Source organism: Quercus suber, unplaced genomic scaffold (assembly GCF_002906115.3).
Source record: "Quercus suber isolate HL8 unplaced genomic scaffold, Cork oak 2.0 scaffold_268, whole genome shotgun sequence".
Lineage (NCBI taxonomy): Eukaryota > Viridiplantae > Streptophyta > Magnoliopsida > Fagales > Fagaceae > Quercus > Quercus suber.
This window is the reverse complement of record NW_027069724.1, coordinates 926,067-951,763: the sequence shown is the minus strand read 5'-3', so window position 1 is coordinate 951,763 and position 25,697 is coordinate 926,067. Positions and strand designations below refer to the sequence as shown.

At 33.3% G+C, this 25,697-nt stretch overlaps 3 protein-coding genes and 1 long non-coding RNA gene across 4 annotated transcripts; 3 read left to right on the top strand and 1 right to left on the bottom strand.

Annotated features, from left to right (window-relative positions):
• Positions 1–800: 800 nt before the first annotated feature.
• On the bottom strand, positions 801–5,185 carry LOC136061312 (tRNA-specific adenosine deaminase TAD1-like). The gene is made up of 8 exons (XM_065781479.1): positions 5,060–5,185; positions 4,739–4,850; positions 3,949–4,062; positions 2,999–3,168; positions 2,844–2,920; positions 2,634–2,753; positions 2,471–2,558; positions 801–1,572 (listed from the first exon to the last, which is right to left on the bottom strand). The coding sequence occupies exons 1-8, from the start codon at positions 5,183–5,185 to the stop codon at positions 1,462–1,464; spliced, it is 918 nt and encodes a 305-aa protein (XP_065637551.1). The 3' UTR covers positions 801–1,461.
• Positions 5,186–5,191: 6 nt separating this feature from the next.
• Positions 5,192–6,097, top strand: LOC136070900 (uncharacterized mitochondrial protein AtMg00810-like). Its single transcript, XM_065781478.1, has one exon. It carries the CDS (start codon positions 5,192–5,194, stop codon positions 6,095–6,097), a length of 906 nt encoding a protein of 301 aa, XP_065637550.1.
• Positions 6,098–15,917: 9,820 nt separating this feature from the next.
• On the top strand, positions 15,918–16,883 carry LOC136070903 (uncharacterized). Its single transcript, XR_010632187.1, has 2 exons — positions 15,918–16,053; positions 16,505–16,883. It is a non-coding gene; the product is annotated as an uncharacterized LOC136070903 (long non-coding RNA).
• A 3,663-nt stretch (positions 16,884–20,546) lies between these two features.
• On the top strand, positions 20,547–21,122 carry LOC136070899 (ankyrin repeat-containing protein BDA1-like). Its single transcript, XM_065781477.1, has one exon. The coding sequence runs from the start codon at positions 20,547–20,549 to the stop codon at positions 21,120–21,122; it is 576 nt and encodes a 191-aa protein (XP_065637549.1).
• The last annotated feature ends 4,575 nt before the right edge of the window (positions 21,123–25,697 follow it).

Here is a 25,697-nt window from a genome sequence, read left to right as displayed (position 1 = left end):
AATTAAATAAAACACCCCAAAAGTATCTCATTTTGGAATGTAGAATTATTTTTATACTGAACATCAAGTGCTCCCACTCAGCTCAACATGGTTAAGACCCTGATTAGCAAGCTAACTTCAAGAAAAAAATCACTATCCACCATTTTTTTTAATAGGTAACGTAAAATATTATTAAAAATAAGGCCAACCCGATTACATTGAGGATGTACTAGCTATCTACCATCTTATAGTGTAACTGTTTTTGTGTAAACTCTCCAGCAAGCTACATGCCCTTGATAAAATTTAGATACAATACCTTAAATACAATACCTTAAGTACAGTACATTAGGTTCTCTAATTGAATTCTAACACTTGTTTGTTTTGAATTTAATTGTTCTTAAAAAGGATAACACTATTCTTATCTTATTGGTCAATGCAACTAAAAATTTGAATTTAATTAAGAAAAACCTAATATAGTGCACCTAAAGGACTATACAAAAGTTTAATTCTTTATCAAATCAAAATCAGTTTATACTCAATACCCCCATAGTATTGCCACGTGGAAGATCAACCTAGAACGCTTTTGACTTTTTACTTTTAGGGTAAACAATACGTAACTCATAAAACAATCCATTGAAATATTATTGAACCAAGTGGCACGGCACATGTATAAACGCAAACAGCTAATCAGAATTCTTGCTTCCTTGGGCCCCCAAACCAGGCTGTCAGAGACGACCCAAATTAGAAAAATAGTCACACTCGATAATAAATAAATAAATAAACTAAAAAATATGGTGTATTTTTCACTCAAGCTATTCATGTGCAGAAGATGCTAAGCATCACCAGATTATTACTAACAATTAAGCATTCGATTATTGCAGCAGTATGAACAAATGAATATTATAATTGGTGTTCATCTCTCTAAACTTAGTCCTGAGTCTATACCAATGTCATTAGCTGAAATTCAAAAAGTTAGCATGGATACAATTGGTGCACTAGGAACAAGTACAAAGTGAAGACTAGAAAAAGGCGTCAAGCAGAATAACATTGGTATAGACTTGAAGAATAACAATTGGTATAGACTCATAAATAAACTGGAAGAATAACAATTGGTGCTCTTCCATTGGAACCATTCACCGATGCCATAGACTCGTCTATGACCTGGGCCGATGACACAGCTTAGCAACAACAAATGAACATCCGCACCATTCATACTCATAAATAAACTGGAAGAGCAGTTGTAACATTGCAAGCAGTGACCTTAGGTTCCTCACCTTTTTGTCTATCTGCTTTCATACTCTGAATGGCCTAAAAGAAAAAATGAGACTGCAAACTTCCATTTTGCATTGAAGGCAGGGTTATGCACTCACCAATTCATCTAGAACTATTTACCATCTCACCAGCAATTAATTTAGAACAATTTACCATCTCTCACTAATGTGCTAACAGAATTGCAGAGTAAGTAGCACATATCTCACCTTATTATCTGAAAATGGAGAAGGCTTCATAGTCCTCCGGTTTCAATAGCCAATTGCTAAATGGCGGTCTTCCTTTAAAATTTTTTGAAGTCAAGTTGTATTCCTGAGCCCTCTCCTGGAAAGGGATTATTATGTGAAACCAGTTAAAAGATGATAGGTGATATACACCAGTTGATACCAGCTAGCTGAAATCCATTTTTCACATCTTCAGATACAGCAAATCAATAAAAATGCTAAACCACCAATACATTTGTTTATTTTTTTGTGGGTCTAAATCGCCAAGTACATTTACTTGAATTTACATCTCACAATTTTAGGATGCAGCTTATGGAACCTTCACTTGCCAAAAAATTACATAACTGATCACATGCTTGCTGCTTTTGTCTCTCATTCACACATGCACATTTCACTACATATTTTTATTAACAAAATTTTCTTCACAGAGTAAACATGTTTTTGTAATTAGGCAACAAAATTAGGAATATTGTATCTCCGGCATTCTTAACAAAAGTTACCTCTTTAACATCTTGAGTCTTAAATATGTAGGATAAGGGATAAAATAATGAGAAAAATTATTGAAATAAATTCAGGTGAAATTTGAAAATCAACTCCTTTTTACACATATCCCCATTGATGCAGCCTAAATGCTTCAACTAACTATATTCCTATAAATATTTACAATCCAGATAAAAGAAAAGAGATCGGTACAAAATATAGAGATGTTAGCAAAATTTGAATACAAAAACCTAATTAGTAATTTTGTATTTCAAAAAGTGAGAAGATTGGATTTTAAATTAATAAAAAATATATATAAAAAGTTCAAAAGATATTATTTATTTGATATTTAAATATAAGAAAATGTCTCAAATTGTATTGAGCCTGGTTTGCCAAAATAACTGAAGACAACATTTTCTTTTTGTTAAAAAATCCTGAAATTACCTCATCATCTAAATAACATAATAGTCAATCAAAAACAGTCTGCAGATCAACATGCAGAAAATTAAAAATATTACCTTGAGTGCTCGATAAGAAATCTCATTGGCTGGATCTTTGGTTTGGCATTCATGTCCTAGTGACAAGAAAATCTCCAATAATCGCTTTCTGTGCAATAATAGTGATGATGGTGATTATGCTATTTCTACAGGTGAATTTTGTTCAAGCATATTATAAACTTACTTGCACAGAGAGGACTCAGTAGATGGAGAAAGTGCTCCTTTGGCAGAGGTTCCTTGCTTTCTTCCAGTGGTTCCGAGAATGACTTCATGCAAACCAGCTTTATTCCAACAAATCGAATACCTGACAATCAAAGCACGCAGAAACATTTAGCAACCAAACAATTATAGCATAATGTGAACAACTATAACTGGTCAAATTTAACTGAAGTACCCGCATGTTAAAGTGCTCAAAGCTGTTTCAGAATGCTGAAACTCCTTTGGTGGTATTGGGGCTGCCCAGAATTGTGGCTGCCAGTGTAGTTAGAGTAATGTTGTCATAAGCCTGCTTATTTTCCATTTTACAGAGATAATACTCACTTTACAGACCTGGTTCACCTGAAAGGGGCTCATTAGCTCACTTGAAAATGGTTGGACTCGATCATATATAGCTCTTTTCAAGCAATCCTCTAAGAGAAACTTTTCAGGACTGTTAGGGGATCCCCCAACAGTAACAGAAGAAAGGTAAACAGGTTGAAGAAAGTAGGAAAGCAGAGCCCCTGAAATAAGAGAATGAATGACCTTTTTATTTTATTCCCATACTAATAGTGCCCAACAATTTATAAAATTATAGTAAGTAAAACCGTAAACACTTGCCAAAGTGTCTATAACAAGAAAAGAGAAAAACAGGTGATACAATCCTACAAACATGTATGCTCATCTAATACAGCAACAGCAACAGCAACAACAACAAAGCCTTAGTCCCAAATTTTTAATGTTGGCTATCAATCCTCAACATATTAGTCAAGGATTTATGCATGTATTTTACGATTCTAAAATTAACACATTTTACACAGGTGCAAACACACGATCGTACAATTTAGATTATAGTAACTATTAAATTATTAATGATATCAAATGGTATCAAGATACTATTTTTAAATTTAAAGAACATCAAAGCCTTATCCCAAAATTTTGGGGTCGGTTATGGATGCTCAACAGACTAATCAAGGTAGCAACATGTATCCTTTTTCCTTAATTCTATTATATTCAAAGTCATACTCTCTGTTACCTCTTTAATTGACATGTATTTTTTTATACTTCTATTACAGTTTTTTTAGGTTTTCCTCTATCTTTTTTCATTCCCTAGACTTGAATTTACTCACTCTTACTCACTAGTGCATAATCTGCTCTCCTATGCACATGACCAAAGTCCATTTCAAGTGACTTTCACTCATCTTTTCATCAATAGGGGGTCACACCTATCTTTAAGAAAAACAGAAAGCTAATAATTATCTATGCTTGAACATGGGATCACAGTTAGTTATTAAAGGACAAACCTTGAACTCCCACAACATTCCAACGAGCTATCTTGTCAGAGCAGCTAACTGACAATGTTGTATCACCACGGCCAGGCTTTCTTTGAACCGAGCCAAAAAGTTTTGGAGCATCACCTGAAAATTAATCCACTTATACTCTAGATTCAGATAAAATAGTTAGTAATAATTCTTCTCGTAGAAAGACACAATTGCTACAAGTATGTCATAAAACAGAACTCTGTTATGAAAATATCGAAAGCAACACAAGAAGATGAAGAAGGAAACCACGTAATTTGAGAAACTAATAACCAAATGATCAGCCCTCTAAATGCCACAAGGTAGAGGTAGAATGAAGGAACTTTCATCTCATAATGTTGCTCAAAGTTTAACAGTGCTCTCTCTAGTGATATCCTGGTTCTCTATTTTCATTTTTTATTTTTCTCTTTAGGTAAATAGATACATTAGTTTTTCATCATAAAAGCTAACGACAATATAATATTACCACTTTACAGCATATCTGGGACTTACCACCCATACCCTTCTACTTCACTAAAGTAATATAAAAGTTGTAATTCAGGATGAAAATGGCAATCTTAAGTTTGATTTGAATCACAATGATTACTAAATAACAGCCACACATTTATCCACAATAAAATAGATACAATGTGAAAGAGGCAACAGCCAAGAATTCCCTAAGACTAGAAGTGAGGTAACATGAATAACCCAAACAAGAGGTAACATCCAAGTGAGTTAAGAAGAGTTCGGTGAGAAAGAGGAAGAAAGGAGAGGATAACTAAAATACTAATCTCACCATTATTCTTTACCGAATCCTTCAAGGGTTCACTTGTGGAATTGTCAAGATNGTTGCTCGCCTTACATCTGTCAAATGTCTCATTGCTATGGCTGTTGTTCGTTGTTGGCCTCTTTATCAAATGGATGTGAAAAATGCTTTCCTCAACGGAGACCTCCAAGAAGAAGTGTACATGCAACCACCCCCTGGCTATCCACACTCAGGCAGTCAAGTTTGTCGCCTTCGCCGTGCTTTTTATGGCCTTAAGCAGGCTCCTGAGCTTGGTTTGAAAAGTTTAGCTTAGTTGTTGCTCAGCGGGGTTTCACTTCGAGTCCTCATAACACTGTTCTCTTCGTCTGAAGATCCTCTGTTGGTATCACTCTTATTCTTCTCTATGTTGATGATATGATTATTACTGGAGATGATTCTGCAAGTATCCGCTCTCTTCAGCACTTCCTTAGTTAGCATTTTGAGATGAAAGATTTGGGCACTCTCAACTATTTTCTTGGTCTTGAGGTTATCTCATCCTCTGATGGATACTATCTTTCTCAAGCTAAATATGCTTCTGATCTTCTCTCCAAAGCCGGTATCATTGACAACAAGATTGTTTCCACTCCCTTGGAATACAATGCAAAGCTCACACCCTTGGATGGTGAACCTATATCTGATGCTTCTTGCTATCATCAGTTGGTTGGTAGTCTGATCTATCTCACTGTTACTCGTCTAGATATTTCACGTGCCGTGGGTATGGTTAGTAAGTTCATGGACGCCCCTCGTTCTGTCCACTATGCTGCTATTCTTCGGATTCTTCGATATGTCAAGGGAACACTTTATCATGGTCTCCACTACTCCTCTCGGTCTACTCTCGAGCTTCATACTTATTCAGATGCGAATTGGGTAGGTGATCCGACTGATCGATGTTCTATCATAGGTTTCTGTTTCTTGTTGGGTACTTCTCTTGTCTTATGGCATAGTAAGAAGCATGATGTGCTTTCCCATTCCAGTACTGAGGTTGAGTATCGTGCCGTTGCCGACACCACCTGCGAGCTTGTCTGGCTTCGCTGGCTCTTGGCTAACATGGATGCTCCACAGCCCACTGCCACTCCTCTTTATTGTGACAATCGTAGTGCTATCTACATTACTCATAATGATGTTTTCCATGAACGCACCAAGCACATTGAGATCAACTGCCACATCCTTGCCAGCATCTCAAGAAAGGCAATCTCAAGTTGTTCTCCATCTCCTCTACTGACCAGCCTGCTAATATCTTCACAAAGACTCAACTGCTTAGTCGTCTTCGAGATCTTATATCCAAACTCCAGTTGGCTCCCTCCTTGTCACCTCGAGTTTGAGGGGATGTTAGTGTATAGCTTAGACTAGATCAACCCATTGGGCTTAGCCCAGTATACTGTACTTGTAGTTTACTCATATTACTTGTACTGCATACATACCTAGCTTATATAAGGCTCTCTATTGTACATTATTATTTACACATCAATATATAGACTATTCAGTCTTTCTCTCTCACTTTATATTGTTAACATAATCCATAAACTTAATCTGTAATATATATTAAAAAATTGTTGTTGATATATAATATAAGATTACTCCTATAACTCAGTTACAAATTTATTTAATTTTTTAGTTTTAATTTTGAAGATATTACACATTCTTATATTTTAGATTTGAAAGATGAATACGTAATATCTTTGGTGTTGTATTTGTTACAAAAATATGATAAATCATTGGCTGTAACCTGTCGCATATCACGATTTGGTTCCACTAGTTTTATCAATCTTATAATGTATATATAACTTTATATTTATATATATAGTTTCTCAAAAAAAAAAAAAACTTTATATCTATATAATAATATAAAATAAATGTTTGATTTTTATTGATTTGTTCTAATGTTTGTCAGATAAAATTTTAGAAGCCAATATTTATTCACATCATCATCCTAATAAATATTTTTTTATTTTATTTTTAGAATTACAAATAACAATAAATTATATTAATTTAAATTACTCAGAAAACAATTTTTTTTTTGGGGGATGAAAAAAATTCAATACTTACTAAATTCTTATTAAATTAGGTTTGATCATTAAATAAATTTTAATTAAATTGAGTGTGTTATTTTCTATAAATTTTGATCAATTTAATTTTATTTATTTATTAATACTTTATAAATAAATATATTTCACAGGAAAATATATGTTATCAAACTTCTTGTATATTAAATAGGTGATTATTGACAGCAAAATTTATGATGCTACTTTCTACTCAACCATGCATGCTGGAGTATTGAAAAAAAACAAATAGACATTACCAAAATTGTATATAATTACTGTAGCATACAACGTTGTTCTACCAAGGGGACCATCATGAGCCGGTTTCCAAAATGTGAAATGCCACTTCTTTAAATTCTCTCTCCACAGCCATGTAAAGTGGAGTCTCACCAGTGGCAACGCCACGTTGAAGTCAGGGTGTTCCTAGGGACACCCTGACCTGCAAAAAAAAAAGAAAAAAAAAATTATATATAATAATTTAAATTTTTGTATTTGCTTACCCTTAAAAAATAAAATAGGAATAGTGAGAGAGTTACATTTTATGAGACTTGTAAATGACAAATGTAGCTTTGAAAAGTGATATTGACTATTGAGGGAAAATGACTCAAGGCACGTGGGAGTAGGTGGGAGTGGAGCTTCCTAGAAGCTTCATGAATCATGATTATAATTATCCCAAATTCTCAAAATATTCATTTATTTACAAAATTTTGGTTTAAAAAAAAATTCATTTATTTACAATAATAATTCAAATACGAATTTTTTAAAAATAAACAATCTAAACCCCTTTTTAAGATTTTCTCTCTAAATCACTATATTAATAGCAATTAGTAAAGGTATTATTTTATTTAATTTTTTATGGGATTATTTTATTAATTACTATTATGTAAGTAATGACTTGTTATAAATCTTGGATGTGATATTGATGTTAAGGCTTAATATTAAATGATTTGTAATATTTGATATTTAGTAATACTTTTTTGAATTGATAATTTTATGTTGTATAAGAATATTTTTTTTTTTAAAAGAACCCCGAAACACTCTAAAACAGTACGCCGAAATAGGTTGATATCGAAATATTCTGTTTCATTGGACAAACCGAAACAGGTTCCGAATGATATTCATAACATTGCAACAAATTATAGTTTATAAAAGACAAGCAAATTAATGAAACAACTAAACATCAATAATTAATAATTTTATTAATATTTCAAATGAACTTATAGTTTATAATTTTTTTTTTTAAGCACAAACTTCATGCTGGTCAAATCTTAAATTTCGGTCAATATTTACCGAAATATTCTGAAACACTCGAAATAGATCGAAATGACCCGAAATTTTTTCAAAGTGGAATAGAAACACCCTAGACAAAATTCCTGGAGTCGCCACTGAGTCTCACCAGCATCATTATGAGAATATGAAAAATCTCTGCCCTCTTTAATCAACCGTTCCACTACCTTAAAATGATTACCACGTACAGTCTCATGCAACGCGACATCCTTTTCATTATTCGTCATCTCCAGCATCTTTTGGACCGCGGAATTAACACCATTTTCGAGGTTTTCTTGGGGAGCTCTTTCTCTTGCACCGTTGCACGTTTAATTAAAACATCCATGATGGCAGCATGCCCATACCTTGCTGCGATATGCAAGGGAGTTTCACCTTTGACATTAGCTTGCCGCAGCAGTGGTGGACACATTTCGAGAATTTCTTCAACAAAGGCTGTTGATAATTCTGAATCTTCTGGTTCTGAATCATTTGATTCTAAATATTTTGATATTGAATATTTTGATTCTGACTCTTTTAGGCTTGAGAGGTAAATATGAAGGACTGTGTTTCTATTTGGGGTTAGTAATTGGTTTATATCAGACTCTTCAATATTTTTGAAGACCCCGATTTCGCCTTTTTCTGCGGCGTTGTAATAAACCGGTTCCATGCCAATGTTGTCCTCTGTTTGCGAAGGCTGACTAGATGCTTGATCAGCTTCAAACGAAATGGAGGGATCCATTCTCTCTCAGTGGCTCCAATATTTTTCTCTCTAAACAATGTCACTCTACCTTGTTTTGATATTTTTGAGAGAGAGAGGAGAGAGTAAAGATAAAGGCACCTAACGCGTCAAAACAAAGGGGCTTTATAGATCCAAGGAGCCAATTAAATCCTACCACGCACAAACTCTTGTCTATCTTACTATGCCATAAGGCCCGCCTATTACAACTACCTTGGCTTCAGCTTCAATAATGCTAGGGGGGAGGGGGGCCGTTTAATTTTTTTTTTTTTTTTAAACTGTAGCCATTGCATTCATAATAAGTTACTCTGATTTTATAGTTTCTTTGTGAAATATTGTAGTGAAACCATGACTATTTTCTTAAAAAAATTTATAAAATCAGGAATTGTACTGATTTTTTGGGATTACATTCCCTGGTGTATTTATGGGTGTTGAATAAATTAGTGCAGCACACGTTAGAATGGATTTGGGTTGCCCTAGTCTTTAGGAGTTCAGTAGTTTGTTTCTATTTGTTTCCTGGTTTGTAGGAGTTGTTTAGCATGATCTTAGTGGTGCCTATATTTGTGTTTGTAACCGTTTGTTTTTAGCCTATATTATGGCCATTTCATTATCAAATGAAAAAGTAGAGTTTCAGTCCAACTCTGTTTCCTTTTGTTTTAGTTTATCACTTTCTTCTTTCATTTTACATCAGTGGTATCAGAGCCAGTGAGAAAAGCAAGAGAGAAAGAGTCACCAAACAGTATTGATGGCTTCAGATTCAAATTTTGTGCAGGCGGCAATCCCACGCTTTGATGGTCACTATGACCATTGGAGCATGCTCATGGAGAATTTTTTGAGGTCCAAAGAATATTGGACAGTTGTTGTTTCTGGAGTAACAAAACCAGCAGCAGGCGTTGAGCTGATAGATGCACAGAAGGTGGAGCTTGAAGGGCGGAAGTTGAAGGATCTCAAAGCAAAGAATTATCTCTTCCAGGTAATTGATCGTTCCATCCTGGAAACCATTCTTTGTAAAAAAACTTCCAAGCAGATCTGGGATTCTATGAAGAAGAAGTATGAGGGGACAGCAAAGGCAAAGAGGGCACAGCTTCAAGCACTTCGAGGCGATTTTGAAACTTTACACATGAAGTCTGGAGAATCGGTGTTAGATTACTTTTCCAGGACAATGACAATCGCAAATAAGATGAGAATTCATGGTGACAAAATGGCAGATGTCACTATCATTGAGAAGATTCTTCGTTCGATGACAACAAAATTCAACTATGTTGTTTGTTCTATTGAGGAATCTAAAGACACTGACAGTATGTCCATTGATGAATTGCAGAGTTCTTTGTTGGTTCATGAGCAGAAAATGAATCGGCAAGACAAAGAGGAGCAAGCTTTACAAGCCTTGGCATCAAAAGGAGGAGGTCAAGGATGAGGAAGAGGCAGAGGCAGAGGCAGAGGTGGCATTGATGGTAGACACTCAAATTATAAATCTGAAGATTTTGATTCTCAAGGGAGAGGAAAAGGCCATGAAAACAACAACAATCATTCAACATCTTCTAAGTCAAATTCAGTAGACAAATCAAGAGTTGAATGCTATAGGTGTCACAAGTTTGGCCACTACAAGTCAGAGTGTCGTACTAATCTAAGGAGAGATGGTGGAAAGCAGTCCAATTTTGCTGAGAAGGAAGAAGAAGTGTCTTTGTTGATGGCTTGTCACGGCAAGGAGGAAACCCACAAGAAATTCTTGTGGTACTTAGACACTGGCTGCAGCAACCATATGAGTGGAGAGAAGTCTGTATTCTCTGAATTGGATGAAGCTTTTCGTGATGTTGTGAAGTTTGGTGATGGCTCTACAGTCTCTGTTATGGGAAAGGGAAAGGTAGCAATTCAAACCAACAGAAATTCTATTCAAACTATTTCTAATGTTCTCTTTGTTCCAGATTTGAGAACAAATTTACTCAGTATTGGTCAGCTATAAGAAAAGGGATATGGAATCTCTATCAAAAATGGAGTCTGTAGAATTGAAGATGAGAAGTTGGGCTTGATAGCTCAAGTCAACATGACAGCCAATAGAATGTTTCCATTGTATCTTCATGACACCGCTTACTCATGTCTTTCTGCAAGATTGGGAGAGAAGGAATGACTATGGCATTTTCGCTATGGGCATCTTAGCTTTGGCGGGTTGAAAACTTTACAACAAAGGAATATGGTAACTGGTCTTCCTCAAATTATAGCTCCTTCTGAAATTTGTGAAGAATGTGTTGTTAGCAAACAACACCGTAATCAATTCCGACAAGGGAAATCATGGAGGGCGAAGGCTGCACTGGAGCTTGTTCATTCTGACATTTGCGGGCCAATAACTCCACATTCTAATGGAGGTAAGAGATATATACTAACCTTCATTGATGATTTTAGTCGCAAAAGCTGGGTTTATTTTTTGCAAGAGAAGTCTGAAGCCTTTCTAGCCTTTAAAAGCTATAAAGCGCTAGTTGAGAAAGAAGTTGGCAGTCCCATAAAAACTCTACGTACAGATTATGGTGGAGAATATAACTCACATGAATTTGCAAGTTTCTGTGAGACTCATGGAATAAAGAGGCAGCTTACAGCAGCTTATACGCCCCAACAGAATGGTGTTTGTGAAAGGAAGAATCGCACTATTCTAAATATGGTGCGAAGTCTTTTAATTAAGAGTTGTATTCCAAAGAGTTTTTGGCCTGAAGCAGTTAACTGGAGCATTCATATATTGAATAGAAGTCCCACACTTGCTGTTAAAAATATGACACCTGAGGAAGCATGGAGCGGATGGAAACCAGCTGTTGATCACTTTAGAATTTTTGGGTGTGTTGCATATGCCTATATTCCAGATCAGAAGAGGAAGAAGCTAGATGATAAGGGAGAAAAATGTATTTTTCTCGGTGTTAGTGATCAGTCAAAAGCTTATAAGCTTTACAATCCTAACACTAAGAAAATACTTATCAGTCGAGACGTTGTTTTTGATGAAGATCAAATCTGGGAATGGAGCAAAAATGTAGTTGGAGAGCCAATTCCAGCTAGTTTTGATGGAGAAGAAGGTGATGAAGTAAACCAGCCGCAGCAACACCTTGCTCCAACAACTGATGCATTTGAAAATCCTCAAAATGAAACTCCTGTAGCCTCTGAAGTCACTCCAACAGCACCAGAAGCAGCAGCTGAATCACGTTCTCATCGTGTTCGAAGGAGGCCAGCATGGATGTATGATTATGAGGTAACCAGAATTGATCAATCTGAAGACCCACTCACTCATTTTGCTCTATTTTCATATTGTGATCCTACAATGTTTGAAAGTGCTGTCAAAGAATCAAAATGGCGGAAGGCTACGGATGCTGAAATTGCAGCCATTGAAAAGAATGACACTTGGGAGTTATCTAATCTTCCCGAAGGGCACAAAACAATTGGTGTGAAGTGGGTTTACAAGACAAAGCTGAAGGAAAATGGTGAAGTCGACAAGTATAAGGCACGCTTGGTGGCCAAGGGCTATAAGCAAGAGTTTGGTGTTGATTATAAAGAAGTTTTTGCTCCAGTTGCAAGGCATGACACAATCAGATTGGTGATTGCATTAGCAACTCAGAATTCATGGCCTATCTTCCAGCTGGACGTGAAGTCAGCGTTCCTCCATGGAGATTTGAAAGAACTGGTATTTATCGATCAACCTCCTGGTTATGTGAAATCTGAAAATGAGCATAAAGTGTATAGACTAAAGAAGGCTCTATATGGATTAAAACAAGCCCCAAGGGCTTGGTATAATTGTATAGAAACTTATTTTTTGAAGGAAGGATTTCAAAAATGTCCTTATGAACATACACTTTTCATAAAAGTTGATGATGGAGGGAAAATGCTCATTGTTTGCTTATATGTAGATGATCTAATCTATACTGGAAGTAATATAGCCATGTTTGAAAGCTTTAAGAAATCTATGATGGCTGAATTTGAAATGTCTGATCTTGGCATGATGCATTACTTTCTTGGCATAGAAGTGTTGCAGTCCTCTGCTGGCATTCTTATTTCTCAAAAGAAGTACGTGGGAGAAATCTTGGACAAGTTTCAGATGAAGGATTGTAATCCTGTGAATACACCTTCTGAGTTTGGTTTGAAGCTAAACAAGGATGATGGAGGAAAGAAGGTTAACAATACTCTTTACAAGCAGATTGTGGGGAGCTTAATGTATTTGTCTGCAACAAGGCCTGATATAATGCATGCTGTAAGTGTCATTAGTAGATACATGGAGTGTCCAACAGAGATTCATCTTTTGGCTGCAAAAAGAATTCTTAGGTACTTGCAAGGTACTAAGGAGTTTGGGCTGTTCTTTAAAAAGGGAGAAAAGTCAGATTTGTTTGGCTTTACAGATAGTGATTATGCAGGAGATTCTGATGATCGAAAAAGCACATCTGGGTATATTTTCATGTTGGGAACAGGAGCTGTTTCATGGTCATCAAAGAAGCAGCCAATCGTCACATTGTCAACAACTGAAGCTGAATTTGTTGCAGCAACAGCTTGTGCTTGTCAAGCTATTTGGCTGAAGAAGATTCTTGAAGAGTTGCAGTTCAAAGAAGATAGGCCTACTCTTATTTACTGTGACAACAATTCAGCAATAAAGCTCTCAAAGAATCCTGTTTCACATGGTCGAAGCAAGCATATAGATGTGAAGTATCATTTCTTGAGGGATCTCACGAATGATGGAGTTATTAATCTGGTTTATTGCAAAAGTGAAGATCAGATTGCTGATATTCTAACAAAGCCTCTCAAATTTCCAGCATTTCAGAAGCTCAGGGAGCTACTTGGTGTTTGCAGTTCAAAGGACTTTATCTGAGGGGTGGCGCTTCAAAGTTTGAGTCTTATTAAACTGATGTTATGTGTGGAACATCAGTTTAAGGGAGGGATTGTTGAATAAATTAGTGCAACACACGTTAGAATGGATTTGGGTTGTCCTAGTCTTTAGGAGTTCAGTAGTTTGTTTCTATTTGTTTCCTGGTTTGTAGGAGTTGTTTAGCATGATCTTAGTGGTGCCTATATTTGTGTTTGTAACCATTTGTTTTTAGCCTATATTATGGCCATTTCATTATCAAATGAAAAAGTAGAGTTTCAGTCCAACTCTGTTTCCTTTTGTTTTAGTTTATCGCTTTCTTCTTTCATTTTACATCAATGGGACCATGTCCCAGAGGTTTTGGTTTCACCATTATTGGCTGGTTGTTGGTTTCAGACTAATCTTTAGTTGGAATATGGCATTAGACATTGTATGAGCTTAATTTGCTAGAGGGCAGTGAAGGGAAAAAGGAGCCATTAGACTAATCTGTTTGAATTGATTTGGTTTAAGAAATTTCCCTTCAAGGAGTAAGTACTAGACAAAATTAGAGGCTGATGAAGTACCTTCCTTGATGATAAAGTGAGTTTCTTGACAAATAAAACTCTAAGAAGAGAAGAAAGGGGAGAAGAGGGTTCAAATAATTCCCCTTAACTAATCTGCGGAAAAGAGCGTTCAAATCCTCCCTTTGTAAACTAGTTTGGGTTGTATCAATGTATCATGTTTGGATTCAGAGAAATACTACAATGTTTAATGGAAGAATATTGTTAGAGGAGGCTCTAATGCAATAGATCAAAAAATTTGTGAAGTTGTGTGCAGGTAGTTGCAAAGCAGTGACCAATATATACTTTGTTGTACCATGTTGTTCATCATTGCTTACTTTTTGTCTATAACTTACTTTGCTGTAGCATGTTGTTCATCATTGCTTTGATAAACAACAAGGTATACTTTGTTGTACCATATATACTTTATTGTTTCTTCTTTGGGAACAGTGTAGGGAAAATTTGACCTTAAATAACTTTTTTGTAATATATTATAACTACTCTGTGAAGTGTAAGCTGCATGTTAACTCATGATAATATTCATAGTCACAATTTGAATTTTTGTTGTATATTATAACTGATTTAAATTATGAGGTCAAGATTTGGTTATGAGTAATTATTGGAAAGGATTTTCCTGTGACATTGTCTTCTTTATTGGTGTCCCCTTTGCCTTTCCCCCACATCACATTATTGTATGCCTTCTTGGTTATATAGGAAAAAGTGGTAGAAAATGGAAGTTTCCTACATAACAATTCACTGTAATATTTGGCATATTTGCATTTCCTGTATTCTCTAATGCAACTGACATGGAATGGATGACGAAGCTCTAACCATCCATTTTTGTTGTGATGAAATGAAAGTGTCCCATGACAACATGTTTCATCCATATTGCAGCAGTTACCTATTCAATGGATAATAATGACCAAATAATGATCGCCAATGAGTTATAGCTCAAAGGGTACCTGCCCCATAAAAAATGGTGGAGGGTAAGAATCCAACTTGGCCAATGCATTAGCACATTGGTTAGCTTCCCTAAATACATGATGGTGTTCAAGTTGGAGTAGTAAGTTCGTAAAATCAGAGTGTAAGGAATCCATCAATAGTTTAGTGGCATTGTTATTTGTTAGCTAGCTAATTAGACATTTTGCATCAAGCTCTATGTTAAAGTCACTGGAAGTCCTTGATTTTAGTCTCAATCAAGGATCCTTTGTCCCTTCTAGTCAACTAACGTTGGGCCTATATATATTGTCCATCTATGTACAGAAATACACACGTAGCTATATACAAATTAAGTATTCATACACGTCTGTTCTCTCTCTTTCAATAGTTTCCTATGTTGTTGCCTTTCCTCTGCACCCTAAAGCATTATTCTTGTATTTTGACCATGCCATTGTCAATGTTTTATGGCTTGTAGTATTTTGCACTTTTTGGTAGTTGCCTTTCTATTTTTAGAGAATTTGTACTTAATTTTTCAATAGTTTTAGTTGGTCTGTAATCATTTCAACTTAAGATAAGTTTTTGCCTGTTTATTGCATCCTAAGGGAATGATACAATCTTAAATAAACTATATAAAGGAATATAAATTTTTATAGCTATTTAAAACATTTCTTTAGTTGTAGCTAGCAAATAAAGAACCAACTGCTTTATTCCTGCTTGGGTTAAGGTCACCAATGCATATAAATGAGGCAAGCACAAAGCGATAGACATTGTAAAATAAAAGAAATAGCAAGGAGCAATAAAGAAAATTTTTGGGTACGGGTTTTCTTTTTCTTTTTCTTTATTTGTTTCCATGTTCCATTATTTTCCTGCAGAGGTTCCTTGGGGAAGCTTGGCAAGATTTAAACCTTATCATCTTGATTATAGCTGCTGTATTGTCATTGGCACTTGGAATTAAAACAGAGGTGTGTTTGGTGTTTTTTTTTTAGATCATTTTCATCGTAAGGGATGCTAATTCATGGAATTTGTTTTTTGAACCATCCTTATATAGGTTCTAGGCTGTTGTGATTTTTATTTCATATCATGTGGAGTATGACCGTGTCTCTAAGCAAAGAAAAGTCAGGTTGATCTAAGATAAATTATTCTTCTGAAACCATGGTATTTTATTGAGTCAATTTGACTTCATTTACATTATCAATATTTGTAGTGCACTGATTCTCTTGCTCCACTAACTTGCTCATTGTGTGTCAAGCCTGATCTATTGTGTTATTTATATTAAGTGACTTGCTCATTTTGGTCTGTCAATACTCTTAATTTCAATTTTTTACCTTTGGGCCTTGACTTTTTGATCCACATAGTTAATAAAATTTAGGTAGCTCCTCACTTAAGTCTTACCCAATTTTATATGGGTTATAGGTTGTCCTTGATTCACACAATGATGTAATATCAACAATGAAACCTGGAGCAAATTGGGTGGATATGCACTTGTTAGAGTGGATGTATTGGATGTATGTGTTTTATGGGAGGAGGGAGGGGGTGTCCTCTGCAGGGAAGTACATGAAGAAAGGATGCGTCATCTTTTTTCAATGATACTAGCTTTTGTCATGGGCCTGGCCTTCTTGTTGGGAAGTGGCACTTCTCCATATATCTGTTACTTGAGGATAATTGATAGAGCACAATGTTTTTCAATTTTTTTTTCTTTTAATTAGCTATTTTGAAAACTTGGAACTATTTGAATACTTGAAAATTAGATTGGTGCTTTAGTATTTATATGAGAGTGGAGTTTAATTTGGAATTGTACAATTGTGTTTATGTTTATATTTTGAGTCAGGTTATTAAATTTTGATCATGTGAAGGACTGCATCCAAATTTGTTTATTTATTTATTAAAAAAAAAAAAACTTATTTCAATAGTTTCAAATTGTTGAAATTTATCTCAAAACATATGTTTCAACCGTTTTTAATAATATTTCAATGTTTAATAACTGTCGATAAAGGTGAATCACATTTTTCGACAGTCACATAGGCTATAGAAAAAAAATTTCAACATAGTTTTCAGTGGCAGTTCTCAACGGTTACTTAAACCATTGAAAATATTTTTTTCTTTGGTTTCTAATACTTTTATCGACGGTTTCAACCATTGAAAATAGCAAACTTTCTTGTAGTTAGGGGCTTGATGTTGATGAAAAAGGTTAGAATTTTGTTATCAATGTCAAAATAGAAGTGGCATGATATATTTATTGATTATCTATTGCAAAATTAATTATTTGTGACCAACATGATGTACTACACACCATCATAAACTTTAATTGTCTATTGTCTATATTGAAAACTCCTTTAAACATTGAATGTCTTCTTTTCTTTTTTTTTTTCTTTTTTTTTTTCATCCTTCTAAATATATATATGCAATAAATTTTGCTACCCAATCATTGAGCCACGTCATCCACCTATTTTCTACCTCTTATTTTCTCTATTAAACTTTTGTTCTCACTACTCTAAAAAAAAAAGGAAAAAAAGAAAAAGAAAAAGAAAAAAAGAACAACAGAAACAAAAACAAAAACCTTTTCTTCTTCCTATTATTCCACACCTATGTTTACACTTTTTTTTAACCTTTTCCTTCTCTCTTTGGCTCTTTATCTCTCCCACTACTCTCTACTTCCCCACTACACTTCCTTCATTCTTTTCTATTTTTTTATAATTTGACTCTTCTTCTTCCCATTTTATTTTGTATAAATTTGATATCATTTCTTCCATTCAATTCATATTTTTCTCACACAAAAAATGAGTACTCTCTCTCTCTCTCTACTTTTTTTTTTGGGTGAATTTTTGTTCTTTCTTATACTCTAATTAAGGTTGATGGTTTTGTTTTCAAACATGTGTTTTGGTATTGTGTTTTTTCAATTTCCCATTACAAAGTCTTCTCTCTTCCTTTATAGCGTTGGTTGAATTTTGGTTTGGGTTAATACTAAGTTTTTTTTTTTTTTTTTTTTTTTTTTTTTTTTTTTTTTTTTTTTTTTNGGAGAAATGTCAGAAGAGATTTGATTGGTAGTTCTCAGAGACTCAGACCAACATAGGAAAGAGAAGGAAAGGGCTAAATTGATCTTCAAGTAGACTAACAAATTCGAAGTAGTTATACAAAGATATTCATAGAATACAGGAAACTCAGTAGTTTACGGTGCTACAAGAAGCCCAAAAGCCCTTAAGGAAGAAATGTGTCCTGCAATACAACTAACAAGGCCCTCCATGCACAGAAGAGGGGGAAATTAACAAAAAATCAAATCTCTTCTGACATTTCTCCTTTGTCATTTTCGATGTTATTGTGTTACTTTAACTTTTGTTTGAGTGAACCCTTTGGGCTGGATTTGCAACTTAAAAAAGTTTTAGCTGTACATGTTGTAAAAGCATTTAGAAATATATATTAGAACATGTTGTAAAAATCATTTGGGAAATTATATTGATGGTATTAATGCAATTGTGCATGTGTTTATATTTTGAATCAAGTTATTAAATTTTGATCAATGTGAAAGAAATGCAATTGTGCATGTGTTTATATTTTGAATCAAGTTATTAAATTTTGATCAACGTGAAAGAGTGCATTCAAATTTATTTATTTATTTATTTTTTAAAAAGAAAACTTATTTCAACGTTTACAAACTGTTGAAACTAATCGCAAGATACCATTTATCAACGGTTGAGTGCATGTGGATAAAAGTAATAAGCAATATCACTTTGATGTTTATTAACGGTTGATAAATGTGTAACAGTTTTTTTCAACGGTTGCATGGGCCGTAGAAAAATATTCTCGACATAGATTTTAGTGACGGATCTCAATAGTCATTTCAACAGTCAAAAATACTACGGTTTTTAATACTTTTTTCAACGGTTTCAACTTTTGAAAATTACCAAATTTCTTGCTATGAAGCTCACACGAGACTATAGTTTTTGCAATAAAGAAGTTGCAACTGTCAAGATATGCTCACACTATCTAGTTCGTTATCCACAATATACCAAGTTATCCTATTAAATTTAGGGAAAATTTTCTTTTACATTAAATGATACAATGTAAATTACATTGTAAACACAGTGAAAACATATAATGGTCTTTAAATTTAAATGTAAGTTTTTTCCAATGACCATTAAAGTTAATGAAGTTATGTGATTAAATTTGACATGTGTTTATTTCTGTGTATATATATGCATGGATTTAGTTAAAATAATCACAATTATACTGTTCAAATTATACACTTTTTAAAAAAATATTGAAATTATACATTAGTTTACACTTTTTTTAAACCATATATTTTTAAAATATGTAATGGTTCCTCACACACACACACACATATATAGTATCAGTGCATGGTGCTTCTGATAGATCATTTGATATAGTTTATTTTGTATTTTTTATTTGAATAATAATAAAAATAATAAAATTCAGTTCTATCTTAAAACATTTAAAAGGAAAAATTATACATTAACAAATAAAATAAATAAATAAATAATCCAAACTAAACAAAGAACAAAGTCTTCTCTATAAATAGTGAGAATCGTAAAAGAAATAATAAAATAAATAAATATTAGTAAATGCTCCTATGAAATAGATAATATCAATGCATAGTGCTTCTATTTGATCGTTTGATATTGTGAATTTTATTTTATTTAAATAATAAAATACATTTATATCTAAAGAAACTAAAATGTAAAACTATACATTAATAATAAAATAAAAATAAATAAATAAGACAAATTAACTAAACAATCTCAAAATCTTCTATATATAGTTTTCTTTTATAGGCGAGATTTTGAGCTTAATGCATTTGTCCAATTTCACTTCAGATATTATATCACATTGACCTTTTAAATCAAAAGTTCTACCAAATTGGCAACAAGCAATTAAAACTAGACTTGAAGAAAAGACCATCCAACACTGAATAATTAATTAATCACATAACCTATAATACTCATCACAGTTATTTCGAACTCACCTACCGTGGGTAATTATTGGATACTCCCGAAATACCATAAATGCATACTCCTCTCTCTTACATAATTGTGGGTCCCACTAATTAAATTCATGGTAAAACTCACAATTAATGTGAGGGGAAGGAGTACGTATTTATTGTACTTCCGGAGTATTCAATAATTTTCTACCTACAGCAAACCAAATTTTACTTCAAGGAAACGTGTGAGGTTCAGCCTTTCCACTTGTCAGGGTCTCTCTCAAATATGCCATTGACCATGAAATTTCAAAGTCGTCCAACAATGAAAGTGTATTGCTCAAGCAATGGATCATCCATCTATTTATATGCTTCCTTCCTATAATCACAATTCACAAATGAGAGAGAGAGAGAGAGAGAGAGAGAGAGAGAGAGAGAATGGAAATGACTCAAATGAGATGTGAAGATGACGATATGATAAAATTTCACAAGACACCATGAAGTCGGTGTAGAGATGATACAATAATGGAAATAACGATTCAAGGAGGAGATGATATTGTTGATCTCTACAACACATTAGCAATTGGTTGTACAACCACATTGAAAAGTTTGATCGATAAAGACCCACGCATCCTTCATAAAATTTATTTGACCACCTTTGGTGAAACCCCATTACACATATCAGCTTTGCTTGGCCACCTTGATTTCACTAAAACTCTTATAACTCAAAATCCTTGCCTAGCTGTTGAATTGGACTCCCACAAACGTTGTCCCCTTCATTTGGCTTCCTCTGAGGGCCATATCGAGATTGTTCAAGAACCATTAACTATATATGAAGATGCATGCTTGTTTCATGATCAAAATTGGAGAATTCTTCTCCACTATGCAGCAATGAGAGGACGAGTTGAAGTTTTGGAGAAGCTGATCGTTGCACGACCTGATTCAGTTCAGATTGTACTTAATGGGAATGAGACTGTTTTGCACTTGTGTGTTAAGTACAACCAATTAAAGGCTTTGGACCTATTGGTGAAATCCTTGAGTGACGATGGGATTTTCTCAATTTCAAAACCTCTGATGATGGCAACACTATCTTGCATTTAGCTGTGATGCAAAAACAAATTGAGGTAGCTTTTTATTTACTTCTTGAATATACATGCAAAAATAAATTAAATAAAAATCATTTTACCCCCACTCATGAGCACCCATAGGTCCATAACTGAATCACGTAAATTTGCATATTGTATATTTATTTGATTTTTTTTTTTTGTATTTTAAATATCTACAAAATTAATTATTTACTATTGGATAAGCCAATTTGTGCCAATTGTGATTAACTATTTTTGTTTGAATTTGTCAAATGTTTTGAGTATGTAAAATATTAATTAAAATTATGAAAATATTTATAATCTACTCTGATGATTTTTCAGCTAAAAATATATCCAAGAGTCACAAGGATTTCGACTTTAAATTAGCTATAGTTAATTAATTTATGGTCTAATTATAGTGATATTAGCTTCCAATAACTTTATATAGTTAATTAGGGAAGAAATTTTTTTATGAATTTATAATTCTATCAATATTAGTCTTATAATTGAGATTTGGTTTCTATTTTTTTTTTTTTTTTAGGAATTGACCTCCTAGTTTTTTCAGACAATATTCCTCTTATATTTAATTCCAAAGGGTATATAACAACTGGAAAATAACAGTGATATTAGTATTCTTAAATTTTTAAAATTTATTCAAGTGGTAATTTCTAATTAAAATAATATCATTATCATATGTATTCACCATTGTAATTATTTTGATTTTGCCCCAATTCACATCATGACCATCTCATCAATAAAAATCCTTTTGAATCACTACTACACCTATTGAAAAAATAAGACAAATTAGTACATTACAAACACGTTTTTTTTTTTTTTTTTTTTTTTTNAATAAAAATCCTTTTGAATCACTACTACACCTATTGAAAAAATAAGACAAATTAGTACATTACAAACGTTTTTTGTTTTTTTTTTTTTTTTTTTTTTTGAAGAAAGTAACAACTTGATCACATGGCTTTGGAAGCTGAGTTTATTAAACAGAGAAAAAAAAACAAGTTTAACTTTTAAGTACAAAACATCATTCTTTAAAAAATAATAATAATAAGATACAAAACATCCTTGGGTAAAAGTACACTTTCATATTTGGCATTTATCAAAACACACTTTTTAAAATATAATTCTTTTAAATTTTCTACTTTTAAGATACAACCTTAAATAAATAATAATAATAATTTTCAAAATGAATGGGCATTAAGAGGTTTATTAACAAATGATAGTACATTATAAAATCATCTTTAAAAGACAATCTTAGTTTTTCCAGAAAATATGCACAAAGTATCATTCTTTTTAATAAAATTATTGCATCACAAATACACTCCGTAAATACAATATTCACACTTTCATATTGGATGTCCAAATTGTTTTAAAATATTCATACTTAATAAATTGTGACACATGATGTGTACCTATTGTATACAAAAAGGTCTAAGACAATCAAAATCCTTTTTTATGTGTTTGGTTAGAATTTTTTAGGACCACAACTTTTTTTTTTTTTTTCATCACAGTTTTTGCAACAACTTTTATGAGTGGCTATCAACTATTTTCACATAACTCACTACTTTTTTCCATTACTCATAGTCATATTAGAGTTGTCACAAAAGTTGTGTCCACAAATTTTTCTACACAATTCATAATCTTCACATTCAAATTATCACGAAAATTGTGTTTATAAATTCTCTCTAAGGAGATGAAAAGATGAGAAGGGACCTGCAATCCAAAAAGATAATATAAAAAAATTGTATCAAGTTTAGAATCTTGCTCTTTTTGGTCAGGAAGGATTTTAAAACCCCACATTGACTTGCTCCGGTTAATAACCATTTTCTGCATTTGTTGTTATATCACAATTTCTTTTTTGCTAATAGAGAAATTCTCTATCTAAGTAGCATTGATCTTTACGTTATGGTTCTCAAAAACAAATATTTTCAAAATTATAACACTTTAAGCTTTAATTTGCAGACAGTAAAATACTAACTTTCGGTGACTAAAGTGAAAAAAGAAGTAGATTCACGGAACAACAAGGGTTTTACAGCCTTAAAAATGTTGAAGAATTGTTCAAAAGATTTCAATAGCTTTACCATTCCAACATGTTATTGGATGCCAATGCTAGGGTTGAAAGAGTGAATAATCCAAGTGAATCAGCAAAAACAACACAATCAAGGAAGAAATGGTGGAAGAATTTGTCGAAACACTTGAAATACCAAGGTAATTGGGTAGAAGAGAATCGTGGCTATATAATGGTAATGGCTATTGTGATTACAACTATCACTTTCCAACAGGCAGCTAGCCCCCCAGGCGGTGTTTGGCCACAAAGTGGAAATGTTACTCATTATTTTGTTGTTTTACATCTTCTGGTCATAACTTCAAAGTTGATGCTAGAACGTCAGTTGTAGGTTCTATCGATCCGCTGTACTACTTCTATTTCATAATATTCAACGCTATCTCTTTTATTGCATCAGTCATTGTCACCTTCTTACTAATTAGTGGATTCCCGGTCAAGAATAAGATTTGTATGGGTCTCTTGACAATAGCTCTATGTACCACTCTTGCATTCCTGGAATTACCTGTATATTGCAGTCTCCATGTGACCCAATCTCATTATACGATTTGAAATATAAGGAGCTCTCTAGTACACAAATACGGGTTCTCGTAGTTTGTTGTGGGATTTCATTGGTTTGGTTACCGAGACCGTATTTGTGTACTAGAGAGCTCCTTATATTTCAAATCGTATAGTGAGATCGGGGTCACCATGGAGACTGCAGTTATACAGGTAATTACCAAGAATGCAAGAGTGGTACATAGAGCTATTGTCAAGAGACCCATACAAATCTTATTTTTGACCGGGAATCCACTAATTAGTAAAAAGGTGACAATGACTGATGCAATAAAAGAGATAGCGTTGAATATTATGAAATAGAAGTAGTACAGCGGATCGATAGAACCTAAACTGACGTTCTAGCATCAACTTCGAAGTTATGACCAGAAGATGTAAAACGATAATATAATGAGTAACATTTCCACTTTGTGGCCAAACACCGCCTGGGGGGCTAGCTGCCTGTTGGAAAGTGATAGTTGTAATCACAATAGCCATTACCATTATATAGCCACGATTCTCTTCTACCCAATTACCTCGGTATTTCAAGTGTTTCGACAAATTCTTCCACCATTTCTTCCTTGATTGTGTTGTTTTTGCTGATTCACTTGGATTATTCACTCTTTCAACCCTAGCACCGGCATCCAATAACATGTTGCGAATGGTAGAGCTATTGAAATCTTTTGGACAATTCTTCGACATTTTTAAGGCTGTAAAATCCTTGTTGTTTCAGGAATCTACTTTTTTCACTTTAGTCACTGAAAGTTAGTATTTTATTGTCTGCAAATTAAAGCTTAAAGTGTTATAATTTTGAAAATATTTGTTTTTGAGAACCATAACGTAAAGATCAATGCTACTTAGATAGAGAATTTCTCTATTAGCAAAAATGAAATTACGATATACACAACAAATGCAGAAAATGGTTATTAACCGAAAGCAAGTCAATGTGGGGGGTTTTAAAATCCTACCTGCACCAAAAAGAGCAGGATTCTAAACTAGATACAATCTTTTCTATATTATCTTTTTGGATTGTAGGTCCCTTCTCATCTCTTCATCTCCTTATGAGAGAATTTATAAACACAATTTTCGTGATAATTTGAATGTGACAGATTATGTATTGTGTAGAAAAATTTGTGGACGCAACTTTTGTGACAACTCTAATATGACTATGAGTAATGGAAAAAAGTAGAGAGTTTATGTAAAAATAGTTGATAGCCACTCATAAAAGTTGTTGCAAAAATTGTGACAAAAAAAAAAAAAGTTGTGGTCCTAAAAAAATTCTAACCAAACACATTAAAAAGGATTTTGATTGTCTTAGACTCCTGTTGCATACAATAGGTGGACATCATGTGTCACAATTTATTAAGTATGAATATTTTAAAACAATTTGGACATCCAATATGAAAGTGTGAATATTGTATTTACGGAGTGTATTTGTGATGCAAAAATTTTATTAAAAAGAATGATACTTTTGTGCATATGTTCTGGAAAAACTATGATTGTCTTTTTAAAGATGATTTTATAATGTACTATCATTTGTTAATAAACCTCTTAATGCCCATTCTCTTTGAAAATTTATTATTATTATTTATATTTAAGGTTGTATCTAAAATGTAGAAAATTTAAAAGAATTATATTTTAAAAAGTGTGTTTTGATAAATGCCAAATATGAAAGTGTACTTTAGCCCAAGGATGTTTAGTATTTTATTATTATTATTTTTTTTTTAAAGAATGATGTTTTGTACTTAAAAGTTTAAACTTTTTTTTTTTTCTCAATTTAATGAACTTAGCTTCCAAAGCCACGTGATCAAGTTGTTACTTTCTTCAAAAAAAAAAAAAAAGCGTTTGTAATGTACTAATTTGTCTTATTTTTTCAATAGGTGTAGTAGTGATTCAAAAGGATTTTTATTGATGAGACGGTTATGTTGTGAATTGGGGCAAAATCAAAATAATTACAATGGTGAATACATATGATAATGATAT

What these genes read in the sequence shown, in the direction of transcription:
- LOC136070900 (XM_065781478.1), top strand. Translation starts at nt 5,192, where the DNA reads ATGAAAGATTTGGGCACTCTCAACTATTTTCTTGGTCTTGAGGTTATC.
- LOC136070899 (XM_065781477.1), top strand. Translation starts at nt 20,547, where the DNA reads ATGGAAATAACGATTCAAGGAGGAGATGATATTGTTGATCTCTACAAC.